We start from the raw sequence: 22,848 nt of genomic DNA, 5'->3' as shown, positions 1-22,848 counted from the left end.
GATAGAATTTGGCAGGGGAGCAGAACAATGCTCTAGCGTCAGCGTAGCAATGGTGTAATTACTGTGCTGGGTGGCTGATTAGGGGCTATGCAAATGGCCCTGCAATCAGTGCCTTCATTTGTACTTTGGTTCAGGAGGGAGACAATGTGTAAATGAATTATTTCTGGTGGCTGTGGGAAGGACACTTAGGATGTAGGGTTGCCTGGCTTTGTGGGACAAGTGGAAAAGGGAGTGAAGTGAAAAGTGGAGAAGGTGGAAAATCTGTGTGTAAAGTGCCACCCTGGCGGGGTTGGGTGCAAAGGTGCCAAAGCAGGAGATATTTCTGAAGATATTTCACTTGCGCATCTGAGGTTTTGTGCTTGGCAGCTACTATGCCCATCCCCACAGGTACCTCACTGTTTGCTGCGTCCTTCTGTGAGGAGACAGCCATTCAGAAATCCCCTTCCTTCCCCCCCTCTCCTTTGCTCAGTTTTTAACGACTTTAACAGTCTCATAATAGAAATTCAAATCATGTAAACTAAAAAAGCTGAAACTCCCTAGTTATAAATTGATGGCACAGGGGCTGAGTTTGGGTTCATATGCAAAGTGCCTCTGTAATTTATGCGCATACACCTTGTCAGGCTCATCAGGAGCCCTTGCCATGCTTAAGTAATACATGTGATGGCAAGGATAAAGCTATTATTTATTTAATTTACATACAGCTTTTCCGTTGACTGTTTTATTGTATGTACAGTGTAGCAGTTCATTGCTGGCACTAATTTAATCTGCAGAATATAGATTGTATTTTCAAATATTGCAAGCTCCTTTTTTCCTAAAATGAAGAATAATAAGAGGACTTTTATCTTCTATTTTTCAACGGGTTATGTAAAGTATCTGTCATGGGTTCTTCATTTTTAAATCAAATAATTATATATGGCAGGGAGTATGATGAGCATTCAGAGTTGACATTAAAGGGAAAAATGCATAAAATATTCTTGAAAAGCTGATAAAACAGGTCATTAATCAAGGTTATAATGACTAGTAGAACATTTTAAGATGTTTTAAATCTCATTTTTTATGTTTGAAAGAAGTGTATGATATTTTTTAAACTGACAAACAGCTCCTGCATCATCCTACTAGTTGCTAAGGGGTTTGTATTCACATAATTTTGAAGAAGTCTTTTTCCCCCCTCTACTGCAGCTGTACGAGCAATCTTCAAACGCAGTAGCATCTGACAAGATGAGATTTAATCTGCTTTATGTCGCATTTTTGGTAGGCTGGGGTCATCTGTGCTATCAATTATCAGGCTTAGTGTTTGGCAGTGTGTTGTGCTGTGGTACTGTGATTCTCTAAGCTTCAAACTGGAGAGGAGAAACCACAAAACAAACCATATGCCAAAAAGTGTCAAGTTCCCACACTATAAAATTACAGAGAAGATGTAGGGACTGCTTTTCCTCATCTGATCTCTTCCTTTTAATTTTGGGTGTTCCTCATTAAATTGGAAAAGGGAAATGTATGGGGACAGAAGAACGGTTTCTAATTAAAAGTAGATTTAAATTTAAGTGAGAAGACTGCCTCATCCTATGGGTTTAGTGAAATGCCTTTTTTCTGCTGTTTGCCAGCATTGTAGGTGTTCATTCTGCAGCAGGAAGGCAGCAGTGGGAACTCCAAGCTATCAAAGGCATCCTCAGGTCCCTGGCTCTGCCAGCCCTGGAACCTCCTGTCTGCAGGGTCCCCTGCTTCTGCAGGGAGGGGCAATGCTGCCATCCCTCTGTGAGCGCAGGGTGCAGCTGGGACCTGCTCCTCAAGCTGTGCCACTTGGCTCTCAGGTTTGGAGGCTTTTCTGCTGCGCGGGAAGCCTGCGTGCAGGGACCTGCCGAGCCTCGGCTCGCACTTCCCGAGGGATGGGCAAGAGGCAGCATCCCTGCCAACTGCCCCACCAGCTGTGCTGCTCTCTCAATTAACCTAATGGGCTCCTTGTACAGACAAGACTCTTGGGGTTTGATTGTTTTTCCTTTTTTTTTAATTAGCTAGTTAAAGGAAGTCTCGGGATTCATCTCAGTTAACCAAAGCCCATTAAGACTGTAACGTTCATGTTTTAGTGGGTTGTAAAGAGCCTTTCCTCCTCCTAGCGAAAGGGAAAAGCCAAGCACCGCAACCTCCTCGCTTCTTCATCCTCCCAGCCCTGGCAGGTATTCCCTCCTGCAGGCAGGGTGCCTTGCGATTAAATGCTGCCACTGGTGCTGAGGGAACCTGCCATCCAGGGAAGAGCTCCAAGCTTGCATCTGCTTCACCCGCTGCATCAGCTTCCTGCCTTTTGCCCTTCCCATCCTGTGCCCTTCTCACTGCTGCCTGTGCTCTGTGCAAATGTGGATGCTCGAAGCATGAGGCTTCCCCCAGTGGGAGGTGTGAAATGGCCCAAGTGGGACATGGGAGTGGGCTCAGGTCCCTCAGTGCCAAATCTGAGCCCTTCTGCATACACCTCTCTGCACCGCCCGTCTGGTGCTCAGCGTGTTTTTATTTATTTGATTGACTGTGGTTTTTGTGCATTTAATAACAAGTGCCTTTGGACACACTTCTCATCCAGTGAAATCACAGCACTTTGGTACTGGTGCATTAGCCTGGTGAGTTTCAGTAGTTAGAAAATGGAGGTTTCCACACAGGGCCTCCAGCCTCTTTTCACTCGCTCTCTGAAATGAAGTAGCAATGGAAATTGCAGAGTTTTGAACTTGCATCAGTGGTTTTCTCAAGCTGTGCATCCCCCCTCCTAAAAAAAAGACAACCCCCTACAATTCTGTTTTCAGTAATACTGCCCAGTGTGCATAGTGTGATTGCATTAATCCATGTCAGCTGAATTTTGTCACTGCAGTTCATTTCTCTGCTAGTGATCTAGATGATCAATGCAAGAAAAAAATGATTAAAATGGTATCTTTGTGTCCACTGAAAAAAAACACATGCAAAGTAGTTTTTAAAATCACTTTCCAAATGTCTTCTGGTGCAGTAAGGTGAGAGAGTGCGTTTTTGGAGAAAGCGAGTAGAAAAACTGTTTCCATCTGAAGCTGTTTTGCAGGAGGTATTCTTAGGATGACTCAGGCACAAGGCCTGAGAATTGTGCTTGTCTTTAACTGAAGGGGAAAAAAATGCTGACATTTTCCTTCCAGCTGTTTTGGTTAAATACTTGAGTGTACAACCCCAGCCTTTCAGGCAAGATGTGAGCTCATATTTCTCAAAGTTTTGATGAAGTAGCCTGTCTTAACATCCAGTATGTTGTAAATCTGCTGATTTTCCACTTATCCATAAACAGAGTATGTGAGATATTAAAAATATGACCAAGGCCCTTTTTATTGTTTTAGAGCAGAAGCTTTGTGTTTTCAACAAGAAGCCAAAACCCCCCTTTTACAGTGGTACAGACGCATTCAAATGTGTACAATGAAAAATATTGATGTTTGGGCATTTTGCATAAGCTTAATGAGCACTTCTTACCCATCACTCTCATGTGCTTTTCTGGTGACTTAAAAGCAGTTGTGTCCTCCTCAGTGACTGGTTCTCTGTTCCTGTGTGTGTTGTTATTCTGCAAGGTGACTTGTTCAGCAGGACTCATTACACCAGCACGGGAGCTCTCTTGAGCAAAAAAGGGATGGAAAAACCTAAAACAAAACCCCCAAATGAACCCAGAAGTGTAAGATTTCTTTTGCTCCAGCTAAAATTGCTGTCAGAAGTTACTGGTTTTATATTTTGCAAACCTCGCACTTTTCAGTATCTCTGTTTTCCTTTGCTGAAATTCCCAACCCTTTATTTTTCTTCGTTAACTGACTGTATAAATAAGGCCTTAAAAGTTTTTCTTGAGAACTCCTAATGCATTTCTGATACACATAAACATGTTAAGGTTTGTGTATGTTGGTATGCTGATATCTTAAAAAAAGAAAGTAAATATCTTTCTAAACTACATTTTATTTGTGGTGTAATTAAAATATATGAGGTGAATCTCAGTGAAGATCAAAAACAGACAATGTAAAGCTGTTGAAAAATCTAGTTTACTTTACTGTTTAAAAACTCACCACAGCACCACCGTATCTGACTCAGACTCTTGGTATCCATTTAATGATCTATCACAGCAGGAGGTGTGTAAAACAAGAAGCATGTATTAAAGCATGCCGATCTCCTTCCTTGTGTCCCTAAAAAGCACAGGGACATTGCCTATTTAAAACACCAAGGAATTTGGTGGTATTTCCACACAGCAGATACCTGCTGAAAGAGCTTTGTCAGACAATAATGTAAAAAGGTATAGTAGTGGAGTAAGAAAAGCCATTGCACCCTTGTTTCATCTTATTTTGCACACATGTGCATATATATATATATAAATAAGTATGTGTAAAAGCCAATATAGCCATAAGTATGTTTTATAAGTAAGTACACACATATTAAAAAAACCCCACTATTATGATATTATCTGAGCTTTCCTTTTTTGAACTACACACTTGCCTGGGATAACCAAGAGCTGGCTGCATAGCTTGTTACACTGGTATCACATGGAATCACATGGCAATTTCCTCTTTTATTTCTTTTTCCCCTCACTTGGTGAGAAGTGTCGCATCTTAAGTAAGAGTGTCTGGCACCATCATCATCTGCTTCTAGATGTGTGCTACTCTAGAAGGCTGTCATCTGAAGTTTGGGGGCATTAGGATAGGTCTTGCAGTAAAGTAGTCAAGATAGGTACTGTTCTGTCATTTTATGGGAAATGAAGAGGGTGCCATATCTGCTATGTATTAGAAATTTCCATTAGTTAAATTACTTTCTTTTATCCTAGGAGAAGTAAATAATATTCCAGTTTCTTTTGTAAAATTTTCAGATTAAACAGTATCTCCATTATCACAGGTTTAAATCTGAAATAATACTAAATCAAGTGAGTAAGGAGTTGTATAATATTATTTGCAATTAACAGTGCAGTTTTCAGTTCCTCCTGGGCTTTGCAGATGAGTTTTGTGTAATGTATTTTTGCTTATAAGGAATTTTCAAAGGTATGTACCGTTAAGAGAATCTATCATATAGTTATGAAATAATATGACATGTAATATGTAATTTGCCTTAAAATGTTTCACATATGGGTAATTTAGGGAGATATGAGAGAAGGAATTTACTGGATAATCTGAATTTGCTGTTAATTAGCAAGTTATTGTCAGCATTGAGGTGGCTGTGTTTTGGTGCCACTGGTGTGATTCCAAAGCCTGCTCTTCCCACCTGCTCTACAGAGGTTTGGGATGACCCATTTCTTCTTTCCAGCCTGGAACACAGTGGTTCATAAGGCAGTCATCCATATAGGATCTGTAGTGGTAAAATGCAGCAGGCTGGGAAGCAGCTGTCACAAATTTTGTACAATGGTGTTAAACACGCCTTGGTGTAACAACAAGAGCAGGTAGCTCTATGCTATGGGTTGTTCCAAAGATGTAGCTCACAATGAAACATTTAGGAAGCAGACCCATGCTAACATATACCCTGCCTCATTTGCAGTCAGAATCGGAACCAGCACTGAATTTTTCCATTGTTTGCAATGCTCAGAAGTGTTCTGCACAGAGATACCTCCACAGGTACGAAGATGTATACGCAACAAATATAACTCACTGGGGGAAACACGTCAGGAGATGTAGGAGACTTTCTGGCTGGGTACCAAGAACATGTTTACCTAGTTATTATTTGTGTTATTTGTGGTTCTTTGTTTGGGATTACTCTCTGACAAAGGGGTGGTTGTGAATTTCTGGTAGGAACTCTTTTTTTCCTTTAATAAGAGAAAATTCAGCTAAGGAGATCAAAGCGATTAATCTTTTTGGCAATCTAACATAGTATGCTTCCAAAATACTTCAGTAATTTTTCTCTATAAAATAGGATGATGGTGAATTTAAATGCATACATTCCTTGTAGCATTTATCTGAAATATGCAGATAATTCTTTTAAGAATGAAACTGCAGTTGTTTGTCTACTTAAGCATAAATTTTGGTGACAAATTGTTTACATTCTCTCAAGAGAGAAACATATCTTACGCATATCCCTAAACAGAGGGGAAATGGGTTTGATAGCCAGTCTATGGGTGTGATTGCTTGTTGCATTTGGTCAATCCTACAGCTCCATTTACAGGGTTAATTTGTTGAGGTTTATTGTTTCCTGTGTATTTCCTGTATATGTTAGTGTATTTCATCCCATGTCATGCACCTTTGTAAATTGCTTATTCCATCACCTTTCTGTAAAGCAATAACCTGTGGGAAAACAATGAGATTAAGATAGACTTTTCTCTAATAACATTATTGGCACATATATATAAAGGATGCATTGTTTATGTTTCCTCTTATTTTTGCTAGAAATCATTATTTACAGCCGTTCCTATTAAAAAAAAAAAAGTATAGATACATACAGTATTTCAGCCATAGTTTAAGTCCAGGAAGATGTTAAATATTTAGTCTTCAGTGCTTAAAGTAAATCTGCATAACTGGGTTGGGAAATTGCTGGTAAAGGATAGTTCTTTTTTCGAGTTGCTTGTGCTTGTCTTCAGCAGCCAGTAAGCCAGTACAAAAGAAACTGTGTTATAAAACTTCCCTTTAAATATGTACATCTGTCTCGCTAACCTCAAAGGAAGAAGGAAGAGGTTTGGCTTTTAAAATTGCTGTAATAGTCTTTAGACTTTCTCAGAAGCTTCGTTTGCTCCAGCTTCGGGAGCAAATGGAAAAAACAAAACCAAACAACAAAACCAAACAAACAAAAAAAAAGAAAGCCTTAACAGGTGTTTTGGAAAATGAACAGTATTATCTGAAATCCATGTGCCAAGCTCAGACCTTGGGCAGACAGGCTGTAGTTTGATGTGGAACTCAGCTTCTCCCACTGCCACTGCTTCTTAGCAACATAATGTGAAGCCATCCTGAAACCACTCAGAGGATTATTTGCTACCAAAAAAAATAGAACTCAAGTTTTATTCATTCCAGTTGCCCCTTTTCTTGCTTCTTGCTCTGCACTTGCAAATGCACACACGTGCAGAACAAGCCCCCCTCCCCCTTTCCCGCTGCATCTTCTGCACAACTTTGGCAGAAACACAGTTCCCATCACTGATGTGTCTGGAGGGCAGCAGGTGATTTGCGATGAACAGGACGAGAGTAAAGACTGAAGGCCTCTTTTTGCTCCTGTTGTGTCCATAGGAATTTGGGTAGTTTCACGGAGGAATAAGCATGGGGCTGCTGCTCACCCCCCACTGCTCCTGTGTGACAGTGCTGGCTCCATCATGTGGCAAATCCTGTTTGCTGTCTCTATCGCTGTGGTTGATGCCCCGTTGTCTTTCTAACAGCATTTTTTCAAAAGCTTATTAAAATACTCTGTAATGCACCGTAATACCTATTCCGAAGAGTCCTCTGACTGCATTAATTATTATAGATGGTACAAAGCTGTGGTGGGATTAGCTGCTGGCTGCAGATCCAATGCCAGTGCTTTTCTTTCTGCAGTTCCATGTAATTTAACATGTCAGTAGCCTTGCTAGTAAAACATGATAGAATTTTATATGGCTGTATTACTCATAATGTACTGCATATTTACCTGTGAATGGCATCACTCCTAGGTATGTACAGATAGTTCAAGACAGATTTCAGTAAATGACTTTCTAAAATCTTATAGTATCTTATAGAAGTATTTTAATAATGACTTCTTTTTCTTGCAGACAAAATTGAAGAAGCACAAAAACAACTTAATGGAACAGAAGACCAACAGAGAGGTAATAAACAAACCCCCAAAATGAAATGGAAAAAGCCTCATTGTGATTCCAGAGGCTGATCCAAGCCTTCCTGCATCAGTGAAAAGACTGCCCTGGACTGAGCACTGTATGAGGCCCCAGGCATATCTGTCTGCAGACCAGAGACTGTGTCTGTAACACCCCAATTTGCTAAGACACAAAGGCTTTGTTTTAACCACTTGAGTTGCTGCCTTGACCTTGATAAGACTGCTGAAGCTGTAGTATCAGAGATGTGCACGACTTACTGACTATAGCTTGTGCTAACCATTGGTTCGTTTTATGATTTACCTAATCATTAATAACCACATTTGGTTTATGGCAAGCGCAGTATGTGATGATTCCTAACAGATGTTGAAGGGGGATGGATCATCACAGGTTATTTTAAGAAACAGATGACCTGTGACAGATTAAATCTGTGTGTTAGAGCTTAGAAAGCTGGTGGTAAGTCATTGTATTTCAAGGCTGGCTGACTCCAGAGGTACCTGTTTGGTTGTGTGTTGGTTGTGTGATAAAGCTCTTCCTCTTCTGCACACCCACAGAGATGCTCAGAGAAAGGGAGTGGGACAGGCAAACAGTATTCTGCTGAGCTATGACTGGGCCCATCATGGGAGAGCTGTGAAAGGTTCATCTCCACAAGCCTGGAGAAGCACATGGGCAGAAATCCATATTATGGACTCACGGAGTGAGACCCTGTCTGGATCCCTTCCAGGGCTGTCCGGGCAGAGCCTCAGCCACAGTGTCTGGGTGTGAAACCCATCCCCATGAGCTGTGGGGAGCAGCTCTCCAAGTTACCCCCTGGTCTAAGGGGGGTTGCCAGCTGAGGGTGTGGGACACGTAAGGGGACACACAATAGCTTTTGGGCACTGCATAGGATTTATTATGGGATGTTTAGGGGAGGAACCAAAGGTAGGACAAAGATGGGATTTAAGAGACTGGGGCAGTAACAAGTATGGGATAATGAAATAAAGAGTTCATCTGTATAAAAAGCGGATTGGTCAAGATGCTTGTCTGGTGAAACCCTGTATCTCACCAGCACAGTCTGTCTCCTTACTAAACTCCACCTTCAACTGGTTTTCGGTAAGGAACTCTTTACTCCTTGTGTGTGTGGGGGGTGTGTGTGCAGTGCAGCAACTGGAGTGAGTGTGGGTCTGATTGCTAGCAAAGATAATGCAGATGAGCCAGTGAGCAGGTGAAGTAGGCTGGGGGCCAGGATGGGTTTGGGAGTCTTGAAGGTCCACCCCTGGGTATGAGAGTATCTTTATGTCCTTAGGGGTGAAAGCACAGGAGGGCAGCTGTAAGGAGCAGAGGAGTCCTGGACATCTCTGGTTACATTTGTAATGGTCTGTACCAGCAGCTGGAGTGAGGCTGCAACCCTGGGGGCTCATATGTGCAGGTGCAGCAGCTTAGGATGCTGATATTCAGGGGTTGCTACTTGGCAGGCTGAGTTTCTGAGCCCAGCTACTGGTGGGGTCTACCTCGGACATGGTGATACATTCCCAGTTAATGGACCTCTGCCCTGTTCAGGTGGATCAGGGAGCAGGATGAGTGTTGGTATGAGTGCTCAGAGTGTCTGTCTGGGATATGTATGTCCAGCTATATATGAATATATGTATGTATGCATGTGGTATATATGTGTGCTCTGTGTGCATGTCCCTGTTGGGAAAACATTTTCAGCCTTGCTGCTGATTGGACGTGGGGGCATAGAGCAGCAGCAGCAGCCTCATTTCTCTTGAGCTGCCCAAATTGACATGAGATATTTTTCTCTAACAGTACCCTCTATCAGTGCTTTTTCTTTTCTGGGTAAGCATTCACCTTTCCTGGTAGTGAGCTGTCCTTCTGGTCTGTGACACATCTGTGAACAGTGCTGTAAATTGCTGATGCTCTGTCCTGGAACCAGAGTTTCTTTATCTTTTGAAACAATGAACTTCAAAACTTTTTGAAGATCAGAGAACAGAAGTGCCCAAGTGGATCTCAGTAGGGTCCATCTGGCCCAGAATTCGGTCTCCAAGAGGCAATAGCATGTACTGTTTAAGGACAGCACATAAGCCTGGCCACTTTCTTTAGTCCATTCCCCTCATGCTCTTCACAGACATTGGATTAGGGATATCTGCCTCATCCTTTTAGTTCCTAGACATTTATGGAGCTGTTACCTATGAATCCTTTTGATTAAATGTTGTCTGCATCCAGTTTTCTATGACAGCAAACTGCAGAAGTTCCTTAAAAATAATTGCTAAATCGCTAAAAGTGATTTTTATTTTTTTTTTTGCTCAGTTTTCAGCAGGTGTCCCCCAGTTCAGCCACTGTGGGATTTGTTAAATAGCAGTTCTACAGTCATCCACTGCCTTCATGATTTTATAAATCTCCTGTATCTCGGTCCACTTTCCTTTCTCCAAACTCATGACTGGTTTAATTTTTCAAGGGAAGGTTTGATATAAACTGTCTTGTCTGGGCGCCAGGACTGTGATGTTGTTCTATGTATTTTTAAATGGTGAAAGAGAGGAAAAAAGTGGCTAGAGGCAATAGCAACCTTTCAGAGATTTACAGAGACTTTTAAACAAACTAGACCTTCTACTGAATAGTTTCAACATAGTTTTGTTTAGTGGGTTGTAGGTAAGTGATATTGTCATCCAAACATAATTAGCTTGGCAGGCAAAGTATACCTGCTCTCATTGCTATAGGTCTTGCAGAGGTAGTATGGCTCTGGATCACTTTTTGTGATACACATGTTCAAGCTAAAGACCTGCTTTCAGGTGTTTGTTCTCACACATGGCCCAGTAACACCTTTGCACAAAGGAAGAGTAATCCTCTAGTGTAAACTTAACAATGTACTTTGAAAAGGATGGTGCTACAAAGATTTATGTGGTGGTGGCACTCAGCTTTCAGCATCTCAGAATCAGAGATCATTGCTTAATCTTTGGCTTCTAACCTAAATTCGTATGGGTGACAATTGAAAAATTAAGTTTTGACCTAGAAAATTGATAAATAACTGAGATAATAAAGTTACTCTTTACCATTGAAAATGTCCTCTGCCCTTTTTTTTAAGGTTTCTTAAATGTCTCAGTCAGATAGATTTATTGGTGATATAAAGTAAACAGAGTGATTTATTTGAAGCTTTAGAGTCTGAAGGCCACTGAAAAAAATAAAGTACATATTCTGAGCAAAACAAGTAAACAAAAATGTGCACATATTCACATAAGTTATTTTAAATCACAATCCAGTTATGCAGGTTCATGTGAAGTATGGTTATAGATCTTCCCTCTTTGTTCATTTGTTTTGTCTTTCAGTTCATCTAGATCAGTTTAGATTTGTTTATTTCCTGTCTGAAATGAATAGGGAATATAATTCTGTGGAATTTATCACAACTACTGATCTGTCAGTTGCAGAGCTGTCAGTGGCACAGCATATATCCAGGAAGGAATTTTTCATCAGTTTAATCATGCTGGGTTTCTGCTGACTAGCTTTGTGCGCTGAGCAGTCATAACTTTATACATGTGTGGGTTTTAAGTTAAATTTAATTGACTGCAAAAAGATACGTGATTAACACCTCACTTTGCCATTAGTGTAGTAATCCAATTAAGTGCAAATTGAAGTAGGATACTGTTAAGCATGGAGGAGACAGTAAATGAGCAGACATAGTTTTCAAGTTTGCGGATTTTTGTTATTTAGTATGAAATTTCAGTTGGAAGGCCTACTCTGTTTTTTTTTTTTTTGGAGTGATAGTCCACAAATGCATTCAAATTATGAATATTCGAATGGCCTGCCACTGAGAACAGAAACATGTTTGTTAGGGGCCCTGCTCACCTTCCTGCTCAGTGAGTGCGTAAGGTGGGTCGTTCTTGTGTCATTACGTTTTTTTTCTCAACTGCCTAATTCTGCTATGAATTTTCAGTAGGAGCAGCTATGCTTTTCTTTAGGTTTAATGATGTCTCCCAAGGCTGTTTTACACCTTGGGTCTGCCCCTGCTTTGAGGTTGAATTTCATCCCATGCAAAAGTTTGTTAGTGTGACACAGAAGAACCTGCTCCCCGTAAGTGCTCCATGTGGTTCTTTAAGATCCTAGAAAGGATGGTGAGCTTGAACTACAGAAAATCTCTCCTTGAGAAAGCAGTGAAAACTTTCTTTGATGTGGAACCCAGTGGGTAGCATGGGCTGGAAGGCAGTCAGACAAATCTGACTGCTTTATCTTTGATCTGCCGCTGGGCATCCTCCTTAGAAAGCCATCCCAAGAAAGTCCTCTCTGTCTTCTCCCTTCCAGACTGGTAAAGTCCAAGTCCTCTTGGGTCCTTGTGATTACTATAGAGGCTTCTAATTTGGTCATCCCTTCAAAACCAGTTCAGCCACTGAAGGCCTGTATGAAATGCTGTAAGCATTTGTTTTCATCTTTATCCATTGTCTGCCTATCACAGCAGTCTGAGTCCTGCTGGATACATTAGCTCCACCAACACCATCGCTGCACTCTTTAGGACTGGTTATTTCCAGACTTGGAACCACCAATGCTAAACTGCTGCCTAAATCTCTCTCTGCTTTTGAAACTGTTCTTGGAACTAAAGTTGGTGATTCCAGCAACACCAAGATTTGCCATAAAATGAATGGCAGATCCCCAAAAGAGCCATACTTTCTGCAGTGTTGTGGTTTAACTCCAGCCCCACACAGCTGCTTGCTCACTCTCCTGCAGTGGGATGGGGGAGAGAATTGGAATGGTAAATGTAAGAGAGAAAAAGGTTGAGATAGAGGAAAAGCTGTGTGCGCAAGCAAAGCAAACCAAGGAATGCCTTTAATACTTTCCGTGGGCAGACGGTGTTCAGCCGTCTCCAGGAAAGCAGGGCTCCATCATGTGTTACTTGGGAAGGTAAACACTATCACTTCGAACATCCTCCTCTTCCTCCTTCTTTAATCAGCTTTATTCCATACCGTATGCTGAGCATGACACCATACAGTATGTAATATCCCTTTGGTCAATTGGGGTCAGCTGTCCCAGCTGTGTCACCTCCTAACTAACTGCTTGTGCACCCCCAGCCTGCTCACTGGTGGGGTGATGTGAGGAACGGGAAAGGCTTTGCCTCTGTATAAGCACTGCTCAGCAGTAACAAGAACATCCCTGTGTTATCAACACTGTTTCCAGCACAAATCCAAAACACAGCTCTATAGTAGCTACTATGAAAAAAATTAACAGTATCCCAGCCAAAACTGGGGCATGCAGGAGAATGGGAGAAGGGTAGACTCTCTGTACTTATTTCTTCAATAGGTGGAATTTTAGACAGCTTACTGATTGTCACTGCAAGCTGTACGCAGTGTAACACATCCATCCTGAACTCAAGACTTTTGGTCCCCCATGCCCATGCAGGCATCTGCCAGTCTCCAGATCTCTTCCCAGGACTGGCAGGTGTCTGTCTAGCTTCAAGGAAAAGCCTGTTTTCAACCTACAGTTTTAGGGATCAGAGGCTTTGTATTACCTGCTGCCTCAGCTACTGCAGCTGACTTTACTCTGACAAAGCATGGGGAGATTTACTTTTTGAACACCAACTTTCCTTCAAGGTCTGTGCTCCATAGCATGGACAGGAGGAGCCATGTTCTAGTGGTCCTTTTAGTTACAGCACTCCTCGTCTCACCCACAGAAAAGTTGTTGTAAATAGTTGAAAGGAATATGCTGCCAGTTAAGTTTCAGATTGGTGCATTTTGTTGGTCCCCTCCGGCTGACCAATTCTGACAGAGTGAGTACTCATTTTGGAGTACCCACTTAAGCTGAAAGGATCAGGTCTGCCCTAAAACTGTGTTAAGGTCTCTTTAGCACCTCTCTGAGTCTGTCATTTGCCTGTCAACCAAGTTGCTGTACTTTCTCACTCCATTGATTTCACACTCCTTAAAGAGCTTTTTCTGTTTCTTGCCTGAGGCGGGAGATGCTTCATGTGGAATTTGAAGATGAAGCTGCGTATTCTGCTGCATCCTCAGTTTCAGATTCTCAGCATAGCTATTCACTTCTTGGTCTGTGAAGATGGATATTTAAGTTGTTCTCACTTGTTCCATAAGTCCAAGCACCTATGACAGATCTATCTTGATAGAGTTCCCTTCCAGAGGTACCATAAGTTTGTGCCTAGGATGGTATCAGAATTTCACCCGCATCGGTTCTCTTTCCAGAGTCTTGTGCTTAAATGTTAATAGTTCCCTCTTCATTTGCATCCTGAGATGCAGAAACATTGTGGGCAGGCCAAGAGTTTTGTCTGAATTCATCAGTGGTTGTTTTAAGTGGCAGCAGGCTCTGTTGGTATTTACTGAGAAACCACTAAGACAGAATGATTCAAAGCTCTGGTTTGGACACCGTCAAGGTCCAGGCAACTTTCGGGGTGCTGTTGAAAAATAGTTTTATTTACAGTCCCTGTCATGGGGCTGCCTAAAGCCTCTGTCTCCACTTTCAGTGGGTACTGATCTGTCTCCGAAGCCTTAAGGTTGTCACAGCATTTGGTGAAGTCACTGCGTGCAGGACTCTTAGGACTCTCCTTTTGCCTGCTTAGGTCCATGTATAGCTGTGTGGAACCACCCCTCATGTGAATGTATATTTGAGCTATCATGCAAAGAAAGAAAGGGTAAAAAAGGAGAGATTATGTTCCAGCAGCAAATATTCTCCAAGATGCACAATCCACATGCACATATGTTCCCTTCCCACACTTGGTAGTCCCTTCAAAGTAGTGTGTTGGCATGGAGGAGAAGCAACTGAAATTAAATGTCCTTTACCTTGTTTTCCCATCTGCTGTTTTTTTACCTGGAATATTATTTTTCTAGTAAATCTGACAGTGCTGAGATATAGGTGAGGAAGTTGATCATTATAAACATTATAAATGCATGTATGAGACTTCAGAAATGTTGGTTCTGCTGCATATTCTTGGTAGACATATTTTGTATCTTCAGGGTCCTTCCAAACCCTCCCTACTTTATCATCCCTCTTGTTAAGTGAATGGATGTTATTGACAAAATTATAGAGGGAGTTTCAAATACATTATTATAGATAGATCAGCATTCTCCTTTGATAAACAAAATATTGCATACGTCTTACCTTAAAGGTTAGTACCCTTTTTATGTTGTCATGTCCCAGCTTACTGAGGACTCTCATCGGCCTGCCATCTGGCCTCAGAGGAGCAGCCAGGCCCCTTTTCCTTCTCTCCCCTTCCCGCAGGCATTCCTGATCCTGCTTCCTGCCACTGCACCTCTCCCTGCCAAAACGCAGGTGGGAGCACCACATGCTGATGGTGTACCATGCTCCCTAGGTCATTGGCTGTGGTCAGTACTGCATTTTTTCATACAAGGGAAATAGGAAACTGAATGAGAAGGGAAGAGATCAAACAAAAATCTGGAAACATGGTGCTTAACAGTTTAAGCATTTTGATTTACTGGCTTAGAGTGACCTCATCCCCACAGATGCTTCCCTGAATTTTCCCTGTAAGTTTGAAACCATGTGAGCTTTCTGGATTCTTTGCTGTGATGGTACCCACATACTGTCATTAGTCAAAACCATTTTATCTCCATTTTGTATTTATAGGAAACTGTGCCATGTTTTTTGGGCAAGACATGTAACCAAGATCCATTTTGATTCTTTTCATCTTTCCATCCTTATCTCTAGCAACCATATGGGCTAGAAATATAGTCACTCTAAATGGAAGTGGATAATCTTCAGTAGTTGCAAGTTACAGTAGTGTCCTGTTTGCTACTTAACGCTGGTGAGAGGATTAGCTAGCCTTTTTATTTTTCTGCTGGCGTACACCAGAGCTACCTACCTTTTACTTTCCAAGTGTTCAAAACTACAAGTTAGCAATGACGTTTTATGCAGTTCATTTGTGCATTTTCCTGGTGTCTGATTTCATAAAGTGTTTGTATCTACATTAAAATATGTCCATATATGTGTCTGAGAAGAAATTTATTTAAATTGTTCTGTGTATCTTAAACTGTTAGGCTTTAAGTCAAGTCTGAACTGTCTTTCTTAAATATTTATGGCAGCTAAGACAGCCATGATTGGCTTGATGCAGGAACTGTTTGTGTCTGTAGCTCATGCCATACCAGATCTCACATTTTCATAAAGTCCTATCTATTCTTAAAATCTCTGGTGTTTTCAGATTGAGGGAACATTGCAGGCTGCTAATAACAAGAGTGGCGACTTGAAAGGTCCTTCCTGTCTTCAGGCGCATTCAGTGCAGTGATTTGTGCTCACTAAGGACAGTGAGAAAACTTGCCTGACTTCTGTGGGAACAGGAATAGTCTCTGATATCATTTAGCTTCATTTTTCATTGCTTTCGTTTTCAATAGTTAAGTACATTTTAATGTCCTCATTTTACCAGTGGGGGCAAATGGATAGAAATGGAGATGTTTACATGTTCTTTGCTCTGAGAAACAACATTAGAATATAGGCAGGGAATTTTTCTGGCTCCTGTAAATCTCTTGGGTTGTGAGTCAATGTCTGTATCTGTTACTTCTATTTTAATTTTCTTTGGTTAGTACATTTAGTTTAGACTACTAGCAACTGAAATCTGTTCGGTAAATCCACTGCTGGTGCTAGACATAGCAAGAACTGGTATTGTTTTGACAGGCAGACAAACAGATTTACAGTTTTAAATTGTACATTTCATCCTTTGAAGCTATTATGAGAACTGGGTTAAAACATTAATGGAATGTGTAAGTAATAGTATTTTGACTTTTCCTGACAAGTCTGGCAATTTTTTTTTTGAGTGACAGTTCAGCAAAAGAGATTCCAACCTGCAAGTGACATTTGCAAAGGGACATTGTACAAATCAACATTATAAAGCAATTGCTGAAAAAGCATCTTCCGATAGCAAACGGCAAGTGACTGTTCCAAATGGTACAATGCATTGTTGAATCAGTGGCTATGTTTTCAGGATCCTGACATTTTTAGCTTGACCCGGCTTTAACAAATAGAAGGGTTTTTCTCAAGTTTCTAAAATCTGAGGCCAGAACAAGCTCAGTTTTGTGGTGGGATGATGCTGAGCTAACAAACTAGCTAATTCAAGAAGTATACCTCTGCGTGTATAGTAAATACAATAGGTTGCTAATTTTAGCTGATGTGAGCCAGGAGCGAGCCCGTTATTGAAACACAAGAATTTTTACTTGTGAGTTTCCTTGTAGTCTGTCTTCTTTGTGAGTAATGAGTGGGGTTTCTCATACTTTCTGGATACTCCTTTAGCACAAGGAGTTGTTAGTTTCCTTTGGCTTCCTTTGAATAAAAAATATAAAAATGGATGGTGAGTTAGATAACACTCTCTTGTAGCTATATCCTTATAGGCTGACCTGGATGGAGTCTTTCATAAGAATTTCCTAAAAAGGTACACGTATATGTGTGAGAGGGCAAAAAGAGAGACTGAGCACATCTGTGGAAAAGGGCAGGTGAGGCTGGGAAAAGGAAAGAGCTCTTGAGTAACTCAGAGCTGTCAGCATTGAGGACCTCCTATTGATGCTGAAGCAAACCTACCCTGGGGGAGGTCATCCTTCCCACTTCCAGCATGGGTGGGTCCAGCCAGACCCGCCTGAGCTTCCACTGTTAGGAACTTCCTGGTGTCTAGATTTCCATCAAATCACCTAACTTATGCTTTTGTCATGTTCACAGCCCCATTTAGTCCCAAAAGAAAGACCTGCTGTGTAAGACTTCCTACTTGCTTTGCCAGAACTCCAGTTCTTTTCTCTGTTTTTAAATAGTATGGTTGTTAGGTGTGAGCTCTTTGCTGCTTTTCATTTCTCTTCAGTTGCTACAGGCAGTATGGAAATTGCTCCATTTGGTCCCTGCTTTTCAAATGGAAGAGTATGTTAAAGAAATGCAGAGAGTATGACTAAGGAGCTTGTTCTGGTTTCAACATCATTATGAGCAAAGATAATTTAGTTAACATCTTGTTCATTTCATTTCTGCTTGTAACCCTCAGACTCATGTTTGGGTATTTTATATTCAGTATCTCGTCTGACCAGATAGCAGCTGCTCTTTGCTGATAACCCTACAACTGGTTGCTGTTTCATGAGCAGTTCTATAATTCTGTTTTAGTGGCCTTTCTTCTTCTGTGTGTTAGAGGTAGAACTAGCTCTAAAGATTTATTAGCCAAATCCTAACTTCCCAGTAACAACTGATAATCCTTAAATTGCAAGCAGATTATTTAGTCATGAAACTGTTCATAGCATTGCCTGGCATTGGAGGAATATTTCCAGATGTCCCTGAGGTATTTTGGTTAATTTCTGGAAACATGCTTTTTCTGTTTATCTTTAAAAAGCTTTATTCTCACATGGATAACTCGGTGAGACTGGTTTCTGGTTAGGTTTGACTGGGAGCCCATAAATTTGCCTTTGGGGAGGCACCCAGTCTTATTTTGTCTTTGGAGTGCCTGGGGTGGAAGAACTTCTCAGGCTGGGATTTCTTGTGATGTCAGTTATCATAACGTCTCTTCAGCTACTCATAGTCAGCATGCTTTATCTTAACAGCATTCAGGCAGTGGTTACTTTTCTTAGTTTAGTATTAAGGCTTCTGTGTGGATGCAATGCAGAGCCAGCACATAAACTCCATAGGGCTACTTTGAATAGCAAATCATTTTATTTTTTTTCAGCATATTTAATATACCGTAGTATATGCCCTTGCTGAATATTCATATATTGACATTTTGTGAGATAGTTGGGCATTAAACATAGGTTGTGTGGTCTGAGTTTGCTGTTCCTGTCTTGCCTTTCTTCTGTCTTGCAATGAAGTGCCCAAGTTCTATAAAACTGTACAGTGCTTCAGCCTCAGCTGGTTTCTTACCACATAATGGTGGGAAATATCGATTAGTATCAAATGTCATGTTTTATTTAATGTGTTTCATACTGGGCAGGAAATTAATTCTTTTTAGAGAAAAAAATAATCCATTTCACTTTGGTCAGAGATTTTCAGATGCGCTGAAATTTTGCCTTTGATTCCCATTCTCATGTGGATGTTGGCATTTCTTAGCTGAGGCTCTAGTGTTACCTCAGTGGTCAGATGTTTGTTGCTGTTTGATCTTCACAGTCTTCCTCATCAAGCACACTGTTTTTATGGCTAAAAATCTGCTGGTTGTTACTTTTTTTTGCTCCAGCCAAGAAGCTAAATGCACAAAATTAAACCAGCCTCTCATAAAAAAGATCTTTCTTGGTCTTGTTGACAGAGTAGTTATGTCCTTACACCCCGTCAGGAGTCTTACCGCCAAGATAGTTTTGATGTCAGTAGCCATGACTGGAGATAATGCCGTCAGAAAGGCAACCTCAGACTACAACGTGTCATTTACTCTTTACCTATCCCAGGGCCAAACAGGAGTTGGCAGGCTCTCACATCTGGGGTGAAACTGTATCACAGGGGAGCTTCCTGGTGAGTCCAGGCTGTGTGCCTCAGGGCGAAGGTGTCTCGCTTACCTTGTGCTAAAATGTTATTGCACAATTTATAATGTTAATCCTCTCTGCCCTCACTCATGGTGCCACCGTATTTCATCTAGTTGTGAGGACTAGCTCAGAGTGCACCTTTGTGGCTGTACCTTTATACCTGTATACCTTTTGCTGTATCAGTTGCTAGGATGCATGTAGTCTTGATTCTTGGGGAAGAACCTTTGATGTTTGTTACCTTCAAAATGACAGTTCAGTCCTATTTATATATTAGTGGAAACAGTATATTATACAGTTTAAACTTTACCATTTGTACAAAATGGTATTAACTAATGTTTGCCTGCTCTGGGCTGTGTGAATGAAAGCATGACCAGATCAAGGGGAAGGATTATCTTCTCCTACTTGGCAGTCCTTAGACCACCTTTTAGATACCTTGTCCAGTTTTGGGGCCCTTGGTGCATGAAGAGCATCAAAAACCTGGAGTGAGCTCAGCATTGGGACACCACCCATCACGGGTGGAGTACTTGTCCTCCAAGGAGAAGCTGAGGGACAAGGGCTCATTTGGCCTTGAGAAGCAGTGGGTTTTGGAGGGATATTATGAAAATGGTGTCAGACTGTTCACAATGGAGCATGGTGGGAGGATGAGAGGCAATAGGATTAAGTTGAAATGAGAGAGGTGCGGACTGGCTTGTTCCCCACGAGGACAGTCAAGCGGTGGAATGTATGGCTCACAGAGACTGTATAGACTCTCTCCTTGGAGGTTTCCAAGACCCTACTGGATAAAGCCTCTGGTCTGATCTCATAATTGGCCCTGATTTCAGCAGGAGGTTGGACTTGAGATTTGCTGAGGTCCTTTCTCACTTGAATTATCTTGTGATGTTACAAAATACTATTTTTTTTAAATTTGTGATACTTAGTGGTAGAGGTACAGGGTATGATTTCTTGGTGTACATATCAATAAACATGTTCTCTACAATTAACTTTAATATATGATCTTGAGATACACTGATTTTATGGGCTCATAAGATGTGATGGTAGAGAGCATTAAAATTTAGTTTGACTTTACAAAATGTATACTTTCATTGAGGTTAATGGCACTACTCAAATGAGTGCTGGTACTGCATATTAACACAGATGCACCTTTCCTGGGCTTGTGTTAGTAGGACTTTCGCTGGTTTCGTTAATAATGAGGAATTATGCTAATAAAATTTTTAACTTTCATTCCAGGATGAAAGCCTGATGTGAAATGACCCTTAAAAGAGGATTTGAGAACCTCTCGTTGACAGCCAATATGATAACTTTGATGGATCACATATCAAACCACAGCTTAATGTTGTCTGTTAAAAACACCAAGAAAAATAATGATGTGTTTACAGGCAGTATGAAATCAAAACCATACTTAACCTTATCTATGCCTTATGGAATGGTCCAGTATTTGCTGATATTAACAACATATGTTGCCATAGATGACACTTGATCCAATCCATATCAGAGTGCTTTAGCCTTGAATGTCAAATCCCTCCCCTCCCCCCTTTTTTAATTAATTATTGTCAATTTGTGCTTTACATAGAGATTAAGTGTTTTTTAAGGGTCTGTTCTGTATATGTTTGAATTAGTGTTCTCAGCAATAAAAGCTCTTAAGCATACAATAAGCCTACTGACAGAGGTTTTCAGATATCACTGCCGACTTGGGAGTGCTTGCTGACTTGCCTCCTGGCCTCTGAGAGACCACCCTGTGACCTTCTCAAGAAGTCTAAAGTTATGCACCTGAAGTAAGACTCTTAAAATTGTTGGTAATTGACTTTAAATCCTCTCAATTTCTGCTTAAAATTAAGCAAGGCGCCTGGGTTAATCTTGGCCAGATCTTTTTGTTGGCTGTTGACTGTGACCATTTTCATAGCTGCATATGTGGTTTATGTAATTAAGGATTTATGTTTGGGGGGGGTTTATGCTTTGGAAAAACTATCATTTTAGGAAAAATATTTATGGCTGTACTTAACATTTAGGAAGCAATATGAAGCCAGGAAGGCCATTTAATAAAAAATTAAAATTTAGTTATTCCCTGCTGTGTTTAATGTAAATTCTGGTGGCCTAGCGTTTGCTAGCCAGACTTATTTTTGCTCTCATAATGATGTTTGTTATTCACAGAAATAGACCCAGTGCAGTGATTCATGAGTGCTTTCGATAGTTTTGGTGAAATCAAAATTAAATAAGTATCATACATCAAGAATAAGAGTATTTTGAATATCTAAGGACACTGGGAGGCTTAGCTTTAATCAGCATCAGATCCTTAGTAATGATCTCTTCTGAAAGCCCATCTTTGGATTGCTACCGTTGTTTGTGGTCAGACTAACATTTTAGCTGTATGTGTAAGACATCAATTAGTATTTAAACATTTTCAAAAGAGGTTGCTCTTACTTGCAGTGCCATGGGAGCAAAAGTACAGTTTTAGAAGCTAAACTTCAGGCACTTGAAGTGGATAATCTGGTATTTGTACAGTCTGCAGTGATTTTTAAAATTCGGCAACATGAAGTGAGTGCATGAGATGAAAATGGTGCATTGGACCATAGGGGCAGGCAGTGGTTGCTTGCTCGGTGCTTCACAGGGTAGCACTGAGGGAGAAGGGAGCTTGGTGCCTTGCTTCAGTTCCTTCTTCTCTTTCTCTTTTCTTCTTAAGTGCAAGCATGTAGCTCTGTTAGAAGGGAGAGAAAGAGAGTAGGTGTTATAATAACATGTAGGCTTTGAGACAGGCAGTTCTGGAAGTTACTTCAACAAAACCATTGAGATCATTTTGTCAAGACACTGTTTAGTTCACCAGTAAGTGTTTCGGAAGAAGAAAATCAGATTGCTTATACCTTTCCTTTATTTGCTGTATGAGTTACTTTGCCAGATTGCTATCTACACCATCACATTTGTGTTCTGCTCTATTTCCTGTGCACGGAGCAAAATGCAGCAGAGAAATTGCAGGTTAACAGTCATGTTTAGAAACATCAGTTTTTCTTGTCATGTTTTGAGTGCAGAATTCATACCGAAGCAAAAGTATTAAACAGAGAATCTTGATAGCAAAGCAGAACAAAGCCAGCCAGGCAAAGCACGAAAGAGATGCTCTGGTGTCCCTGGGATATGAAAAGTGGGGCGCTGACCACAATGATGTTGTTACCTTCTCTCTTGGGCTGGGTAACTTAATCCTATTTGATATAATACAGCTTATGAAAAAGAACTTTTTTAGATGTCTGATTGAGGTGACAGCACTTCTCAGCAGCACCACTTCACCACCTGAGAAAAAAGGGAATTACTGCTGAAGGATAAGAAGGGCTTTGTGTTTGCGGAAGGAGGTGAGCAGAGCACAGGAGAGAGAAAGAAAAGTGGATCGGTTTCATTTTTGCTTCTCACACACACATATGATGTTTCTACCTTCTCTTTGTTCAGTGTCAGCTTGTTGATGTGGGTAAATGGCCCTGGGAAGTTATTAAGCTCCTGAAAGTTTGTAGCTCTGAAAGGTGGAGGAGTGTTTAGCACTATGGGGCTGCTGCTTTCCACCAGATTTGTTGTTGCCTCTGGAAATATTGATGCAGTTGATCTTTGGGGAAGCACATAGCTGTAGACTAACAAACGTGTGGTGGAATATCTTCAACATAAACTGGGAATACAAAGAAAAGACTCACACAGAAAGAACAAGAAGCTAAAACCAAGTTGAGTTGTCAGAGATTGCTTTTTTCCCCAAATATGCTAGAAATGTGGCTT

The 22,848-nt window shown here is 41.0% G+C and overlaps 1 protein-coding gene across 7 annotated transcripts in view; it reads left to right on the top strand.

The window, feature by feature from the left end:
• Window positions 1-22,848, top strand: part of HIVEP1 (HIVEP zinc finger 1) — a 130,876-nt gene that overhangs the window by 64,585 nt on the left and 43,443 nt on the right. For all 7 annotated transcript variants that reach the window (XR_008974168.1, XM_057424013.1, XM_057423993.1 and 4 more), the window contains one exon: window positions 7,670-7,723. Coding sequence is in view for 6 of the 7 variants with exons in the window: in XM_057424013.1 (XP_057279996.1) it covers window positions 7,670-7,723 (54 nt within the window). In the remaining variant the exon portion in view is untranslated. The remainder of the gene's footprint in view (window positions 1-7,669; window positions 7,724-22,848) is intronic.

This window comes from Pezoporus wallicus, unplaced genomic scaffold, assembly GCF_028554395.1.
Source record: "Pezoporus wallicus isolate ANWC-B61680 ecotype Strahan unplaced genomic scaffold, APGP_CSIRO_Pwel_v1 contig_7833, whole genome shotgun sequence".
NCBI lineage: Eukaryota > Metazoa > Chordata > Aves > Psittaciformes > Psittacidae > Pezoporus > Pezoporus wallicus.
The sequence above is the reverse complement of the archived record's forward strand: the minus strand, read 5'-3'. Positions and strand labels throughout refer to the sequence as shown.